At 41.7% G+C, this 17651-nt stretch overlaps 2 protein-coding genes across 4 annotated transcripts in view; one reads left to right on the top strand and one right to left on the bottom strand.

The window, feature by feature from the left end:
• Positions 1-2967, top strand: part of sesn1 (sestrin 1) — a 36468-nt gene extending 33501 nt beyond the window's left edge. For both annotated transcript variants that reach the window (XM_027015536.2, XM_027015537.2), the window contains 5 exons: positions 5-152; positions 253-365; positions 479-669; positions 776-920; positions 1044-2967. In XM_027015536.2, the coding sequence (XP_026871337.2) occupies positions 5-152; positions 253-365; positions 479-669; positions 776-920; positions 1044-1130 (684 nt within the window). In that variant the 3' untranslated portion in view covers positions 1131-2967. The remainder of the gene's footprint in view (positions 1-4; positions 153-252; positions 366-478; positions 670-775; positions 921-1043) is intronic.
• Positions 2568-17651, bottom strand: part of armc2 (armadillo repeat containing 2) — a 16159-nt gene continuing 1075 nt past the window's right edge. Inside the window, exons 2-18 of one of the 2 annotated variants that reach the window (XM_027015531.2) lie at positions 17495-17651; positions 17256-17328; positions 17012-17177; positions 15895-16024; positions 13710-13765; positions 13146-13250; positions 10635-10828; positions 10117-10219; positions 9741-9997; positions 8410-8555; positions 7726-7825; positions 6752-7049; positions 5211-5333; positions 4994-5107; positions 4747-4879; positions 4464-4603; positions 2568-4087 (exon numbers count right to left, since the gene is read on the bottom strand). The exon at positions 17495-17651 is cut by the window's right edge and continues 84 nt beyond it. In XM_027015531.2, coding sequence (XP_026871332.2) covers positions 3957-4087; positions 4464-4603; positions 4747-4879; positions 4994-5107; positions 5211-5333; positions 6752-7049; positions 7726-7825; positions 8410-8555; positions 9741-9997; positions 10117-10219; positions 10635-10828; positions 13146-13250; positions 13710-13765; positions 15895-16024; positions 17012-17177; positions 17256-17328; positions 17495-17651 — 2426 coding nt within the window. In that variant the 3' untranslated portion in view covers positions 2568-3956. The remainder of the gene's footprint in view (positions 4088-4463; positions 4604-4746; positions 4880-4993; positions 5108-5210; positions 5334-6751; positions 7050-7725; positions 7826-8409; positions 8556-9740; positions 9998-10116; positions 10220-10634; positions 10829-13145; positions 13251-13709; positions 13766-15894; positions 16025-17011; positions 17178-17255; positions 17329-17494) is intronic. The other variant, XM_027015532.2, reaches the window with a different exon arrangement.

The following is a 17651-nucleotide window of genomic DNA, read 5'->3' as shown; positions in this document are numbered from 1 at the left end:
GTAGGTTTTGGAGGTGTCAGGGGAGGTGGAAGTGCTGATGGAGAGGATGAAACAACTGCAAGAATGTCGCGATGAAGAGGAAGCCAGCCAGGAGGAGATGGCCACGCGCTTTGAGCGGGAGAAGAGCGAGAGCATGCTGGTGACCACAGCTGGTAAGCCAGTGTCCTCGCAGACCTGGTCCCCTGGTACTTCCTGTGACCCCTGCTTCGGTTGTGTGACTAAAGCGTGTTGGCGTGTGGGTATTGCACACAGAGTACGAAGAGTGCGTGCCTTCCCGTGACGTGTCGCGGCACTTTGAGGACCCCAGCTATGGATATCAGGACTTCTCCAGACGCGGAGAGCATGTACCCACCTTCAGGGTCCAGGTAAGTGTGGAGAGGCAAAAGGATCCCTGGAACAGGCTCCCTGTGCTCGGGTCTCATTAGTCTAATGGCGTGGAAGGCATCTGGCTGATGGAGTTGTTGCAAACGGTTGTCAGGACTACAGCTGGGAGGACCACGGCTTTTCGCTGGTGAACCGGCTGTACCCAGACGTGGGCCAGCTGCTCGATGAGAAGTTCCAAATTGCGTACAATCTGACGTACAACACCATGGCAACGCACCAGGGTGTAGACACCTCCATGCTCCGCCGAGCAATTTGGAACTACATCCACTGCATGTTTGGTATCAGGTCAGTCCCCAGTAAGCCCTGCCATTTCATGTAGTACTGATGAGAAACCCATGTTCATCTTGCGTCCGACATGCTGACGTCTTCCATTGTCTTGTTAATTTGGCAGGTATGATGATTATGATTATGGGGAGATTAACGAGCTGTTGGACCGAAACTTTAAAGTATACATTAAGACCATGGTGTGTAGCCCAGAGAAGATCACCAAAAGGATGTATGAGAGTTTCTGGAGGCAATTCCAGCACTCTGAGAAGGTGAGTATAATCCACATGCATGCAACATGTGTTGTTGTTGTTCTGAATTTTTTATCTTTTTTTTGAGAGAGAGAGAGAGAGATGTTTTGATACCAATTTCCTTTCCTGTCTTTCTCCCTACAGGTCCATGTTAATTTGCTTCTTATGGAAGCGCGCATGCAAGCAGAACTGCTCTACGCTCTAAGAGCCATCACTCGCTACATGACATGAAGTGCTATTATTGCTAATTTTGTATTTTTAATGTCATTGTTGTTGCTTTTTATGGGACACTTCAATAAAAGATAAACAACAAAAAAAGAGGAAAAAACAAAAGCTATAGGAATGGTTATGAGGCTGAATGCGGAAGACGACGAGGATGTTGGGAGGAGAGAAAGTTTTTAAAAAAAATCACACAAGAAGTCATCTGAACCCATGTACTGACTGAAATTTTTTTTGTTTGTTTGTTTTAATTTTTTTGTTTTGGTCTGCAGTGCCAAAACCCACCACCAGGGGGTGTTTGCAGACCCCTGTACTGGGACAGCTTGAGACTGCGAGCTTACGGAGGAGTGCTCACCTCCCCGTGTCTCAAATGCATCTGCATTAAGATGCTTCCCATTCATATCTTATTTTTTTGTAAGATGAGAGGAAAATAATTTCCGCAACTCCAGTATCGGTGCAGACTGACTGCACAGACATGCCTGTCTACTCTTTTGTTTTCATATGGTTTTTGTAGTGCAGGTAGCTGGAGAGAAAAGCATTATTCAAGCTGCATAAATGTGTGCCTTCTCCTAAATGGCACAGGAGACAAACGCAGGTGTGCTGTCTGTCGATGCTGCTTTTCTCAACAGAGGCACAGGCCTCAAGACATCCAAACCATTATCCATTTTATAAGCTAACTCGAGGACGTGTCGGAGAGAATGTGATTGTGATTGGCAGTGTGTGAACTGCGCATTTGTGCTTTTGTGTGTGTGCATATGCACACATTCGGGAGAGAGAGATTCAAAAGAACTATAGCTGTCTGAGCCCTTTTGGTTTACTGTAAGTCACCACTCTGTCTCTGCTTACCAATGTGTGTTATAAAAATGTGTATAAATGAAATTTATCTTAGCCTTTTTTTTTTTTTGGTATTTCAGGTATAAAAAATATCAAGGCACTTTTCTGAAATATCGAGATATGCTTAAGCTCTGATGTAGCCATTTTGGGTTTAGTGACCATTTCCCAAATTTACTTTGTATTCTCCAAGCAACGAGTGAGCAATTACTTTCGAGGAAAAAATGAGTCTTCCTTTGTGAGGTGCTTCCTGTTGTTCTGGACCCTGTCCCCCTACCCATCACCTGTCTTCCCGTACCATGTGGTCATCTAAACTGTTGGAAAGCTATTGTTTTGTTATTCTGGGTTTGTCAGTATAACGAAATACCTCCTGTAAGGAATTTCTCAAAGTATCGAAGTGCTCTTTGGTGAGCAGGACTTATCTCCTTTCATGGCTGCCTGTCACTTGGACACAGGCTTCCTGAACGACTGGGCCGTTGTGACGTTAATCCGTATACTTGTTTTCAGATCCTTTAACCAGTATAAATAAGCAGCATTTCCCTTTTTTTTCTAATTTCCCTTTTGTTTTTCCTAATTTTGTGTGCACATGTGTGTTTTTGGCAGGATAAAACATCTGTCTTTTTTTTGTTTTGTTTGTTTACTAATCACGTACTGCCGTTCTGCTGGTGGCTGGAACAGTCAGGTGTAGAGGAGCGGTAAAACAGGAGGGGAGAGGGCTGGTACGTTTTCTTTTGGACAAGGATGGTAAGAAGTAAGGTTGTTGTTTTTTTATCAGTTTTAGGAGATTTGTCAGTTAATGAGATGCTGACATTTTTCTAACAAAAAAAAACCTTTAAATATGTTTTACTTTTTTCTTGATCACTTTGGAACAGTCATATTTCAGCCGTTTTTTTTTGTTTGTTTGTTTTTGTTTTCCGACAGATTTTAGTTGCATCAAAACAATCACATCCACTTTCGTTGTGGCAATTGTTTGAAGTCTTCATATCGTTATTAAAAAATAAACATTTATTTGAAAACAGGTAGAACTATATGATCAGACTGTTTATTTTCACTTATACTTTAAAATCTAATTTGTGTCTCAAAATGGTCACAAGTAGTTGTCATAATTGCAACTAAGCCCCATGAAACTTGTAACAGCACAGTATAGTCCATGCACAGAATCACCAAACAACTAACATAAGCTGCATAAGGATGTGCTCACCCCCTGCTATGCAGTAATAATGAACATGCACATGAAAGACTTCCATCTGTCCTTTCCTGGAAAGGATCAAATCACTTTGCCGATTTGGTACTTCCACTGTGCACAACAGTTTTGCTGGACATTTCTGTTAAGAATTGGGACATCAAATTAAACAAATATGAGTACATGATTATTCTGGACCCCAAGTGGTGGGAAAGTTATGCGATTTAGTGCTGTAATAGGTAATGGTACAGATGATAGCAGTGAAGTGTTATTGTTGGGCTTAAAGGATAGGGGGGTTGGGAGCTGGTGCCATACATCAGTTTGATGTAACTATTATGAGAAAATAATCTTATGTTCCTTCTGGATTTTCCTTGATTTGTGTTTCTTTGTTAAAGCTTTTTGGATCACAGCAATGGCCTTGGGTGTTGTTTTGGCCTCCTTATGATTTGTTGGTACATGCAATTGAGAGGGTACATGTAACTTCCATTAATTTCAGTTGCTTTATTGATAAGTAAATTTAAACTATATTGAAACATTACACACAGGCAAAGTGATACTATATTTTATAACAGATCACATTCACAATGTTCTCACTCACTGTTCACTTACCATGCTACACATTAAGAGTGTGATATGGATTAACAGGTTTGCTTGTATTGTTGTTTACAATAATTGGACATTTATGTTGGCAGAGTCAAAACATTGTGAACATTTAAAGTGCAATTAGTAAATACCCTGAAAACGCCTTGTCATATCACACTTAGATATACATACCACACACTTCAGATGTGGTGGATGGTTGATCAGGAATGCTCACCAATTTGTTATAGTAAATTTGATTGGCTTTGTAAACGTTTCTTTAGCCTATGAGCAACAGGCAAAAACTCCAGCTCCCAGCATGCTTCTTGGTACTCTTTGAGGGCATCACTACAATGCCATGGCAAAGCCTCCTGATCTATAAATAGAAGAGGTAAGACAATGATTCGCATTCCATCAACTAAACAAAACACGTCCAGGCAAACACAATGCCATTTTTTTGTGCTTGGGAACATTAACCTATGTTACTGTACTGGGAGACAGTTGTAAAGTATTAAGAAAGATTAGGGTTAGAACTTTAAAGACTCATTTAAGCAAATTCTAATAAACTCCATATGACTGAGGGGTGGATTAGTTGTTTATATTTGCTCTCACTGTCTTTAGTGCAGAAGTAATATCTGTGCAATCTGTCCATGGATTGGCCAGAAATACAGAGACAGCATATCCAACAGTGCACCATTCTGTCCTTCTGTCCTTCTGTGTGTGTGTGTGTGTGTGTGTGTGTGTGTGTGTACCTGAATAGAGGGTCAGTATTGCCAGCAGCTCTTGCGTGTATTGATGCTCTCTCTCCTCAATAAAGTTCCACAGGGTCTGGCACAGCAGAGCAGCCAACTGCCAGTCCCGAGGTCCAAAGTCTCTCAGACAGTCAATCAGCCTGCACAGGCAGGCAGGCGGCCAAAGAGACAGAGAGAGAGAGAGAGAGAGAGAGAGAGAGAGAGAGAATCAGAAACTGATGAAGAGGTTCGGAGAGGGGGATCACATAGACCCAATCCTGCTGTGGTTCTGAATGGGGGTTACTTGTGTACAGCTCCCTCCTTGCTCAATATGCTCCTGTTCTCCGGATCCGCAGAGAGGTTCATGAGGACTCCACATGCGGAGAAGCACACGTTGGGGTTTTTGGAATCCAGCAGGGTCACCACAAAGCAGTGCACTGAGATGCAACACACATGCGCACAAACATAAATGTCACCTCTCTGGTTCCTACCATTGTTCAGTCCCTTTGTGCTTATGGCAGGAAAATGTAAATAATCTGTGTGAAACACACCTTTGTTCTTGATGATAAAGTGCCGTACATACTTGATCTGAGAGAGGTTGCCAAACACACGCATGGCCTCCAACACAGCATCCATATTGGAACTTAACAACAACCTTAGCAACACTGCACACACACAGAATGGGGAACACAAAATTAAGTGTACTTCTACCTTTTCACACAAAACAGTTACATTTCTACACACACATTTTGGGTTTTGCCCGCTTACACTCAGAGATGTGTGTGTGCTGGGCACGGACCACAGAGCTCTCGCCTTGATAATATGACAGGTTGTTGATAGTTGCTGAAGCATTTATTACCAGCTCAGTCTTCTCTTCCACCGTAGTGACCTCTGAGATACATAGGGGCAAAGGTCAAGGAAAATTACTTGGATGATAATGTCATTCAACAATTTACTGTTGACAAGGACAAGGAGGTATGGGTCTACTGCATTCATAACATTAGATGAGAACATCTGAAATCATGAGCTGAAATAATGATCACATCTGTTGTGTTGGGTTTCATGTAGTCCAGTCATGACACTTCCTCCTTGGGTGATTATGGGAGCAATTCATAAATGTTTTGCATGTATGATATTGAGTGAATATATGTATGACTGTGCAAGCGAGAGGACAGTGGGATTCTGCTCAAATGCAGACCTGCGGTTTGCATTGTCAGTTTTGGTGTCACCCTGCAAGTGTGTGCATGCCTTTCAGAAGGCCTGTTCTGTGCGAGAACATTTCTCGCTATTTCTGTTCCTCTCGGTTTCTTTTTCCGTCTCATTTTCAGTCTTTTTTTTTTAATTGTCATCAAAACAGGAAGTCATTTAAATTTACCATACAAAGACCAGATGTGTGAGAATTGTCACTCTCTTCTCTATTTCTCTCTCTCCTTTTCTCTCTATTCTGCACTGCTTTTGTCTACCTTAAATGACTGTGAAACAATATTGCATACAACTCAGTTTAATGCTCCTGCCTCCAGCAACTAAATTACAACATATGCATGCATCTTAACTTGGCTTAATTATGCTTCTGCTCAATGGTCCTTTTACTTGCAGTTGTACTGTACAGTTCGTGTGGCATGCTCGGCTCCTGTTATCTGTCCTGCAGTTCTTCACTCGTGGTCAGGTTCTGGCTGTTGGCTGGGTAATTTGGGGCGAGAGGCCACCCTAGTAAACAGAACTGTAAACACGTACCAGATCAGCATGCACAACTGCACTGCTGCCATTTCAGTGTTGACCTGTGGTCAGATGTTGACCTCAAAGGTGGCTAATACAAAGAGATGGGCTAAAGTATATGAGGGTACACTTGTAAAATGGAGCTGTAAAAAGCATGTACCCAACAGAGTCGCTGGTTGAGTGGAGGTAGGTGTTTGTGACAAAGTGGCTTGCATCACCATTCCCCTGTCAGCTGAAAAAAAAAAAACTCCCACACAGGAATGAAAGTGGCTTTCGGTCTGAGGCGATAAACCACAGGAACATTTCTCTGATGTCTCTCAGAAATCAGAAAAGAGCAGGAGAGATGTGTTTATCAAAATAGGCTGCGGGAAATGATACTGTCGGTTGCTTCTTGTTATCACTGCCACTATATGCATCTTGCGTGTGTATATATACCAGTAAGTGCTGTAAATGGAACAGGATATCAGTGCAACTGTGCATATGCATTTATCGACATGAGCTCAAGCACACCGAGTGCCAGTCTATGTGTGTATATGAGTTTCTTATATATGAGGTGTTTGTGAGGGTGTATATAAGACTTTATTCACTCTTACCCATCACATCCAGTAGGAGCTGCACACACAACTCATTGGCTGCCAATGCAATGCCTACAGCAGGGTGGATGGCCAGGTTGGCCAGGACCCTAATCAGCTTTACCAGGACTTCCTCATCTTGGTGCACATGGATCTGCAGCAACTTTGGGCTCTTAGAGGCCACAGTTGCTTGTTTGTAGCTCTGGAACAGCCCTAAGAGAATGTCTATGGACCCTGCCTCCTCATACACTCTCTCTCTGGCGGCACTGCTCCTGGCTGCCAGGTTTCCTAATGTGAACAGGAGACGGACCACCAGATCCTACCCAAAGAGGAGAGCAACAGAGGTGGGAGGTGGGAAAGAGAGAGTGTGTGTATGTGCACGCATGCAAGGGGGGGGGCTGTTTGTGTGGGTACATGGAAGATCTAGAGGGGTAACTGAGAAGGGTGGAAAATAACATGGTGTTTCACATGCTGTCACGATCCTAAACAAAGTACGACATTACTGCTTCAGCGTTGAACCAAAATGACTTTAGTCCTAAAGAAATACATTAGAAAACATACCTGAAATTTGCCATATTTTTGTCAATTCAATTGCATGTTGTTCAACTGCAATCTAAACACATTTGCCTTTACTTAGAAGGTGACTGAGAGTACAATGTGTTCTCTGCAATAAGGAAGTCAAAAGGATAGTATGTTCCTATTTGAGGGCTGTTAAGCACTGTGTACGCATGTGTGTGTGTGGGTGTGATTCTCAGTAACCTGGATCCATGTTTATTCTAGTGTAGGATTATATGGGATTTTTACATAACATGATCTTATTACACTCAGAAGGGAGAGAGCAGCATCTAAACTTACTGCACTGGAATTTAAAACACACACACACACATACACGCACATCTACCTTCATTCACAACTACTCATTTTAAGTACATTTCTGGAGCAAAGTTATGTGTGGGTGTATGTGTCTAATGTACATATGTTTATGCTGGACTCACCTGTTTCCTGCTGTGTTTGCTCAATATGTCTAAAAATAACCTATAGCAGAGCGGTGTCTCAGCTAGCGCAGAGCAGCATTCAGCATAGGATGACAGCTTGCTGGAGACAAGACATAGAACACACAAAACACTCGCACGAGTCCCATGACTCATCCTAGGATTACAGAACACAGTTCTGTGAGAGCACAGTTATGCTCACTGGACATAATGAAATCCATTATCATACATCTCTAAAAAATTTACAGATAGATCTATCCATCACAGTAGGATGACATGAGTTGCTGATGTCAGTTGTTGACCGGCTGAGCTCAGGACAAGAATGGTAACAGAGCTGGAATTTGGATCACCTTTACCTTAATCTCTCACAACTTCCTAAAGAATGCCAGAACCAGTTTTCTCAATGATATAGCCGACATGCCAAGAATATTATGAGTGAAATGAATTTACAGTGATGCCTTAAGACAGTGTTTGCAATATGTGAGCAAAAATGTTTATAGCTTAAGTATTTTCATTCATGCAAATATTTCAATGCACTTTTTATACAACTTTACATAACTAACAGGTTAAGCATCCATGTTAAAAAGGCTTTAGATATCAGACACACTGCATTCACAGAGGCTTATCTTTGCGGAGGATGATCATGGCTCCTTTGAGAAAACTCAGGTTTGATCATGTTGCTCTCACCTAAATATCCGGGCCACATTAAGGCAGATGTCTCGGTCATCTTGGTGAAGATCCATAACCGTACAGAGTGTTGGGAAGATGCCATTGGACAAGAAGGCAGAACGGGACTCAGACCGGTCAGCCATATTTCTCAGTGCTGCTGTCAGCTGTAGAGGATTTGAGAGGTCAGAGTCATCAGAGGAGGTCAAGTTAAGCTGTTAAAATCTAAGCATGACACAAGGGAAAGTATGAGTGCATTGGACATGCATGTATTGTGTCTCTGAAGTGAAAGTGCAGCTCAGAAACTAGATCCAGCCTAACCACTGCCTAAAGGATAAAGATCCATGCAAACGCTTCCTCTCTTATAATCAAGAAGAAAGAGCGGAAGGTTTTCAAAGTGCCCTCATAAATCTCACTGCCCAGGGCCTGGCCCACTGATTAGGAACTGGTCCGCTAAGGTCCATCTGGCCCCACTAATTTCATTCTCAAAACACCCTGTTTAAACCTGCCCACGAGCTAATGAGAGGCACTGCCTGCACCGTCTGACAAAACCATGCATGCCAAACTCAGGAAGTTTGTTCAGACGGGTTTAAATGTTTATGTTCTTCGCTCCTGTGGAAAAACATGTGCTTTGGTCAGCAGCCGCGGGCCAGAATGGAGATCTGAGGCACAAGTATGGATATAAAGAGAGAGGAAAAAAAGGAAACCTTGCAGGACAAAAGCAAAAACAAAAACCAAGGAAATGTGTATAAAACAATCCGCCCTGGGGTTAGGACCCTGAGCAGCCCCACCCTTCCGAAGGGCTCACATTTTGTACAGTTTTGGGCGCTGCTCAAATTCTGAGAAATGTCTGGGTGGGGTTCACTTCTAGCCTGTTCCTTGGCTGCTAGGGTCTCTGAGGAAGACATAGGGAGCCTGCCATATTTCCTCTACAAACCCTCCTCTGTGCTGCAAGGGTGGCTCACTATAGAATAAAATTCATAGTGGAAAACCATGCATTTGACTTTGAGATTCCTTGTGTGATCTGTCTTTCAGAGCAGAGACAGTAACAAGTCAGTAAAAGCACTGTGAAAACAACTGAAATGCTGGAGAGTGTGCTGACATGCCCAGCACTCATTCAGTGTGGACAATGTTGCAACTTAAAAGCCTCTGTTTTGAACTATTACAAAAATTGCATTAAGGGCTGCAGAGATTCTAGATGGGTGCTTTAAAGTGGTACATGATACTAACTTTAAGTGTGTGTGTGTGTGTGTGTGTGTGTGTGTGTGTGTGTGTGTGTGTGTGTCACATGGTATATCAGACACAAAGGCTATGTAAAGAGAATAGAGTGGTGACACTTCCTCTCTGCCCACCTGCACCAGTATGTGTCCTGCCATGGCAGGCTGGCCGACTCGTGCCTGTGTGCAACCAGGATCAGGTGGAGCATTTAGGTCAGTGGGTCCCATCAGTCTCTGAGAGAGCTGCAACAGGACTCTGATGAAGTCTTTGGCCAAAAGCAGCCGGGAGAGATCACTGTTTCCTGAGAGGAGCTTCAGGGAGCCCACAGAGTACAACACAGCCTCTCCACTGCTGTATACATCCTCACACTGTAGCAATGAGAGGAGGGAATCTGATGCACACACACACACACACACACACACAGACACACACACACACACAATAACCTGTTTGTGAAAGGCAGTTAATGACTGAGAAGAGAGTGAATGAGATCCAGTTTCAGAGTCGCACCTATAATGGAGTTATTCTGGAACAGGAAGTCATTACTGGAACTCCGGCTGATTTTGAAGATGAGCTTGCAAATGTTCAGCAAATTGTTGCCACTGACATGAAGCTGAAATTAAGCACCAATAGATAAGAGGAGTGCAAACAGAGCCTTCAAACCAGCTAAATAACCAAAAACTAGCTACAGACTGACCATAGCCTGAGGGACACATGTGTATATACAATTCTCATATAATAAAGTAGACGATAAAGTAGAATACATGTCAGCAAATGCAACCCTCATGCAGCCGATAGCGATTTTCAAAAGAAATTTAATTTCTCTAAGGATTAAAAACGGTATTTTAATACCGTATTTTACGGTCAATAACGGTATTATAAGTCAATTTTATTTCAAGGTAACATGAGATTATAAACTCCATGTGTGTCTCTGTGTGTGTGTGTGTGTAGGTGTGCGTGTGTGTGTGTGTACGCATGTACATATGTGTATATGTGTCTATGACATGTGCATGTGCTTGTCTACTCACTGCCAGTGTGAATTTGGCTAGCGTGAGGTTGAGCTTGTCTGATCCCAAGTCTATCAGTCTAAACAGAGCCCGGAGAAGAGAGGGCCTTTTCCTCAGCTGCTTTCCCAGAAGACCTTTCTCTGCCAGGGCATTATGGAGACCTGTGCATGCATCACACAGATGCTCAACCGTCTCCTCTGACACATTTCCTCCTGCAATGTGTGTGTGAGAGAGAGAGAGAGAGAGAGAGAGAGAGAGAGAGAGAGAGAGAGAGAGAGAGAGAGAGAGAGAGAGAGAGAGAGAGAGAGAGAGAGAGAGAGAGAGAGAGAGAGAGAGAGAGAGAGGGTAAAGTTGCCATGCTTGTTTTTATGCAGAAAATCAGACCGTGTACCATGAGAACACAAAACTAACACAGCCCTGTCTCAGACAGGTGAAGCCAACAGCTCCTGATTTATATATGTGAACTTGGGCTGGTGGCCAAAATAGAATTGCTGACATTTCAATGACATTTATCCCACACACACACCCACTGATAAAGTTAACATGGAGGCCTTTCTGCACACTCTGCAACTCTTCAGTTGCTTTCATACATACATGTTCATTCTGTGGGCTCTGTTCACACTGTGTATGCTGGAACAGAACACATTTTCGGTTCTTAAACAAGTGCCAACTGTAGCAAATGGAAGTTTGATCTTTCTAGCACACACCATACTTGATGGCCAGGGAGGCTGTATATACTGTATATGTCACAGTCTTCCAGCATGACTTTGTGGTCAAGTTTTATGTATGCCAATTTACACAACAGATGTTGTCTAAATGATACAGAAACCTTAAAAGAAGGGAGACACCACATAGTGGAAGTTTGATAGGAAAATGGCAAACGTAGATTAAACAAAGGCACTTCAATGATGCAGAGGAAAGATCTGTGAGATAAGTCGGTACCAGTTACCAGTGTTAAGAGCCTGTCAGCGATGTGGCCGACTACTGATTGTTTAACATATATAGGGTAACAATCTAACATGGTGATAAGAAGTTCAATATGACCATAAGGCAATTTTTAACCATCAAAAAACACGTCTCTGTCATTAATTTGTTGAAGTTGACATACGTTGTAAATGGTTGGAAATCCACTTCAGAGTTTAGCGACATAGGGCAGAATGACAGAATTTTGTTACACTTCTTCCTTATTACACTTCTTGTAGGTGAGCACTAATTACTACTGAGGTCCTGTGCTGTTCGTAGCCAGTTCTCTATGGCTAATATGGTCAATCAATTTTAAATGGTTTAGAATTGAAATGGTACTGCCACCGTTGCACTTAAGTTCAGTGATACAGAGACTGCAGTTCATGCAGCACGACTTTGTTAATGCCTTGCCTTAACTGTTCATGCTCCTCATGGTGCCTACTTGAATGTGAATACGATTCTGAGATTTCTGCGGTTGTTGGTTAGTATTTCTTTGGTAAATGTAGGTTTGTAACCCAACTCTATTTCAGCTTACTGTTTAAACGTTTTGTTGTATTTTTTAGTTTGTGGTTCAACTGTATTTCAGTTATGGCCAGCATGTTACTCTTGTCCGCAAACTGAGTCTGCAGACCCCAGGTACACATTTGAGGTTAAGTATGGCATATTCTTTCCCATTTTAAAGTGTCAGAGCTGTGTAAAGGGGAAGAGCTAAAGAGCTATTCTGGGTAAAATAAATGTTGTTCCTCTATTCTGACCTCAGCGTTGCAGAGACGCTGACATATTCTGCAGCACTGGCCTGTTTGATCACACCGTCGCCCCTCTGAATGCTCTATTATACATGAGCAGTGAGCCACTTGGGCATGATAAATATTTGATATTTGTCTTTCAAATGAATTTCCATTCAATTTTAAAAGTGCTTAAATATTGCCTGGCATCAGACTTCACTTTGTGGCTCTCTCCTTCCTCTGAAACTTCGAGGCCATGCCAAACCCAACACAGGTCTGTGTTTTTCGTTCTGCTGCATTCGGATATCATGTTTTCCTTCCTTCTGCAGCTGCATGCTCTTGCTCTTCTTTCTGGAACATACACCTAAAACTAGGATTCCCTGTTCGAATCTTAAGCAGTATTTAACATGCCTGAAAAAACACCAGTTTCCATCTGAAAAGAGACAAGTCTTCCTTAGCCTGTATTTTGAGCATTAAAAAATAAATATATAATGGCAGCCCTAATGACCTGAGCTTTTTCCAAATACATATGTAGAAATATTTTATTAGGTAGTTAGAATATTGCTCAGTGACAAAATAATAACTTCCAGCATCTCCCACAAAATCTGGATATAATTAAATAAATGAAATGCTTACATACCATCTTACAGTTTTGACATTATGGAAATGTATTTAAGATGTTTAAGGCTAGGTTTCTCAAAAACATATTAGTAAGGTTGCTGGAGTGTTTAAGATTTTAAACAATATAAGACTATAACAATATATCATAATAATGACTTTGGGAAACTGGCCACAATTCATTTCCAACATTTACATTAATCAAATAAAAGCAGTTTGTCATCACCTGTTGCAATAGCCTCAAACTCCTGCAGAACAGGAAGCACTTCAGAATTCCAGAAAACATCTGTAGCATCACTTCCTGTCATGCATTCATAATCATATTCGGCTTCTGTTTCATAAAGGACAAAGAAGAAACCAAATACGCATGCACGCACATGCATGCACGCACACACGCACACACACACACACACACACACACACACACACACACACACACACACACACACACAAACACACACACACGGCATGAGCATCAGTTTGAATATTCATGCTGCACGCCTACTTGCTTCACTTCAGCAGTTCTCTCTCTTTTAACCATTTGTATATAAATACAGGCTGTTCATCACAGCATGGAAAGGTCAACACTTTGCGCCTACACATCCTTTGACTAGCCCGTGGCTTCAGATTTGCATTAGAGGTGCTATGCAGGAAGCTGATGATGTTGTGGTTCAAAGTAAGTCAAGATCTATCTGTTGGTATGTTGATGAATCTTAGAATCTTGTACTGGAGTTAATGAATAGCTGATCATGATAATCAAATCACATGAGCATATGTCGATAAAACAAACCTGTTTGTGTTCCTCTTGCATGAGGAAAGTCAACTCTGCTGGTCTGCGGTGTCCCACTAATGGTGTGCGCATACACACACACACACACACACACACAGAAAAAAGTGACATTATGGCTTGGTATCATATTTTGTTAGATCAAAGAAGCCATCACAAACCATCCAGGACAAATCATTAAAATATGTATGCTCTCACAGATGTGTTTAATTCTAATGCATAAATCAATCAACTCCAAATCCTCCTGTTCCTGTCCTTACCACAAGGTGTCCCTGTTGTAATGTCCTGGTACCTATGTATGCGAGCTATGGTAAACTAAACAGGTATCTCTATGTCTGATATTGTGCACGTCTACCCTAGTGCTTTTCATGTAGCATTTACTGAGTCACAGTTTGTAATCTGTAGTCTGGAACAAGCAACTTGCATAATGTGAATACGTGCAAATTGGTCAGGGTAAAAATGTGCCAGCAACAGACAGGAAACCACAGGTTTGTGTGCTTGCGTCCAAGCCACTGGTGCAATCTCAGGGTGAGTCTTATCTTAAAAACGGTTATCTGTTAATGCAGCTGTTGCATGAATTTTCCTTTTGTGCTTTATGCCAAGTTTCATGTATACTGCATATGTGTAATGCTTGAAAATTACATATATTAAATATATAATATATAAACTTTATATATTTAATATTGCATATTAAGTATAGAAAGTTTCAAATGCATTTTTGGCTAAACCATGATGCGGGTACAGAATACCATGTGCCCTCTGGGGGCTGCTGATGGCTAAGGGACATGTTTTTATGGTACAGCTGGGCATATTTGGGGCATTGATCGTGTCTGGCCCTGGTAATGACTTGATAATGCTTCTTTGCTGATGGGCTTCTTTTGTCTGAGACATGATCTCATCGAGAGAGTCTTGAGTGAAGCTATACTGGCGGTCAGCAGAGCAACCAGCCAGCCCACCCCAAACTGTCCTCATAATCTAATACTGCTCCATTATCAAGTATTTCATAGGGAGGGAGGGATGGAGAGAGAGAAAGACCGACAGAGAGGGAGCATGAGAGAGAGTGTGTGAGAGACAGAGAGAGCAAGAGAGACAGAAAGAGTGAGAGAGAGAGTGGAGTTATATCTTCTACACATGTGTCTGCACACATGCATTCAGGTGTGTGTTCTAGAAAGTGACCTTAGAAATTAAAGTTTGCCTCAAATTAGATTCATAACTGGCTAAAATTTGCCTAATTTACACATCTGCTATGAAACTTCATTGTGTCTAAAATGCTAGCTTTAGCTATGTAAAAACTCACTGACTGCCAATATGACCACCAGTCTGGAGGGGTATACATAGCTCAAATGTCAATGACAACATATCTTTTTGAGCTACAGGCTGTGCAGAATTATTACTACCTCTGGCCTGTCTGCTTGTTACATCTTACATCTTACCGCCTGTCTGCAGTATTGAACTCAAGACAGTAAACCCAAATTTGGCCCTGAATTTTGGTGGTTGTTCACTGGTCGCTGACTGATGTTGTAGAACCTAGGCATTCAAATGACAGTCCTAAAGTTCCAGGTACTGCAGATTTCTCTTCCTGTCTAAGACTCAGGAGAAATGGCAAAACAGACAATTACATTAACTGTTACCTATTTGGCTTATAATGGCATAAAAGTGGTACTTTTAATATTCAAAACAGTTCAAATAATATTAAGCAGTTTGTTTTTTTAGTTAGTTGGCTTAGGTCAGTGATTCTCAGCATTTTTAAGATATTTAAAGATCCATATGCTACAATAAAGCATTTAATTAACTAAACATATCAAAATCCTTAAATCTATCTTCTTAGTCCAGCAGTATGTAAACAAATTTAATTTCTGAAGATTCATGTATGTCTTGGCAGAGGGCTTGCCTGACTATAAATTTTATTACTCTTCTTGAGTAATAAAAGCTGAGATTGATCTACTGAGACCTCATAACAAATGATCAGCCCTCAAAGTTGCTGTAATGAACACCAAGGAGTCACGAGAGTCACAAGCTCAAAGAAAAAAGAAAGAAAAGTTCTGTCTTCTCAAAGTCCCTCATCTAAACAAGTATGAAAGATTCACCTCTCAGGTGCCATTAATACATTCAAAGCAATTCTTCATGTGCTTGAAGCCATAAAGAAGGACACAGAGACAAATACACATAGGACAGAACAAAAGCAGACCTGTGTTTGGTTGGTGCGTGTGGGAGAAGTTTCAGAGGTGCCTCTGGACGCTGGAGAGATTCTATGTTTGCTTGCTCAGATGGCTCTGTGCTGACCTTTGGAGGCTCAACACCACCTTCAGTTTGAGGCACTATAGGAATAAATATACACACAGTCACATCCAGACAAACACATACGTTTACTGAAACATTAAGAAAGCTTTCTGATGCACATGTTCATTAAACCTCACTGAGCTTGCCAAATAGAAAATAGGCAACTTCAAAACACATTCATAGTATACTCTTGCGACAAGAATTGAATCCTTGTTCTGCTTGTCACCTTTGAGTGATGCACTTTGAGTGATCTGAGATGAGCAATTTATAAGCAAACACCTACTGTGTGGAGACAGACACATGCATGCATGCACAACTTGGGAGGCAGTGTTTCATGCTGTGGATGTAAACTTGTTTATAACAGTTTATGAATGAGTCTATTCATTTTTATTATTCTCAGAGTGGAAGCACTTAAACAGCTGTCAGAGTCTTTAAAGTGTAGGATGACATGGACTGGGACGATCTTATTCTAAAAAGGAGCCCCATTCTGTCTTCAAAATGGTCTGACACATGAATAGAGAGAAGACACAAAAGTGCTGTGTCATTGCCAACCATGAAAGCCATTCAGCAAAACACTTACCTTTCCTCTACATCTCTCCCACTCCCCTTAACGGTGAACCATCTTTCTCTAGATACCTATTTACCTTCCTAGTTAACAGGTTATTATCAGACCCAATCTCTCTAAGCTCTTAACCACATGCACCTCCACTCTCTTGCTCTGTCTCCTTCTGCCTGTCTCATTTCTTATGCATTCTGTTTTTCAACTGTATCTCTGCCCATCTCTACTTCTTCTTCTTTTTAGTATGACTCCACATCCTGCTCTTTTCTTTTGACATTCTCACCACATAAAACAGACAGTAGACAGTCCCGCAAAAAAAAAAAAATTTTTTTTGAATATGTCTTATTAATGATATTAATGATTCACATTAGTCATACACAAGTTGAAGCTTCCATTGGGGAAGACACATTCTGCATCTTCATTTTTGCTCATGTGACACAAAGCATTTCTCCATTATTCCACATACATTTTGATGTCTGAGTCATGGGAGGCAGTCGGTTGAGCGAGCCTGCTCTGAGACGTCTGGGCCTTGTGTCTCCTGAGCCGCTCCTTCTGCGCATGAGTGGGGGTTTGGGCACAGCTGTTTTGCTCTCACTGCACTCTTCATCCAGTGAGAGGGGCAACCTGGATTTCTGAATGATGAGCAGTAAGATTTGTTTCCCCATCAGATCATACAAGACTAAAAAACTAAGAGCTTAAAAATGCCTTACATGTTCCAGAGGAGACAAACGGGTCCCTGAATTTGGCCTGGAATCAGGAACTTCGAAATTCTGAGCATGAAGGCTACAGTACATTATGAAATCTCTTTGAGTAAATGAAACAAAATCTGCAATTTGCAACACTCAAGAAACAGGGAATTTTTATGTTAAATACCAGAATGCTCGAAATTTCACAACACAAAGTACATTTCAAATTGGCAGCTTACAAATTGTTTTGAGTTTTTATTAACCTGAATGTAGAAGGTGGTCTTCCATCTCGCGCACGAGCTGATGCATCTCCAAAGAGCTGCCGGTGTTCGTCCCTTGGGGTAAAGGGTCTCTGAGTGCTGAGCGTCCTGAGAGATCGTCGTGCCTCCATCACTATCTCAGCACTGGTGGGTCTCTTAG

Source organism: Electrophorus electricus, chromosome 8 (assembly GCF_013358815.1).
Source record: "Electrophorus electricus isolate fEleEle1 chromosome 8, fEleEle1.pri, whole genome shotgun sequence".
Lineage (NCBI taxonomy): Eukaryota > Metazoa > Chordata > Actinopteri > Gymnotiformes > Gymnotidae > Electrophorus > Electrophorus electricus.
Note: the sequence above shows the minus strand (reverse complement) of the source record. Positions and strands in the feature narration are given on the sequence as shown.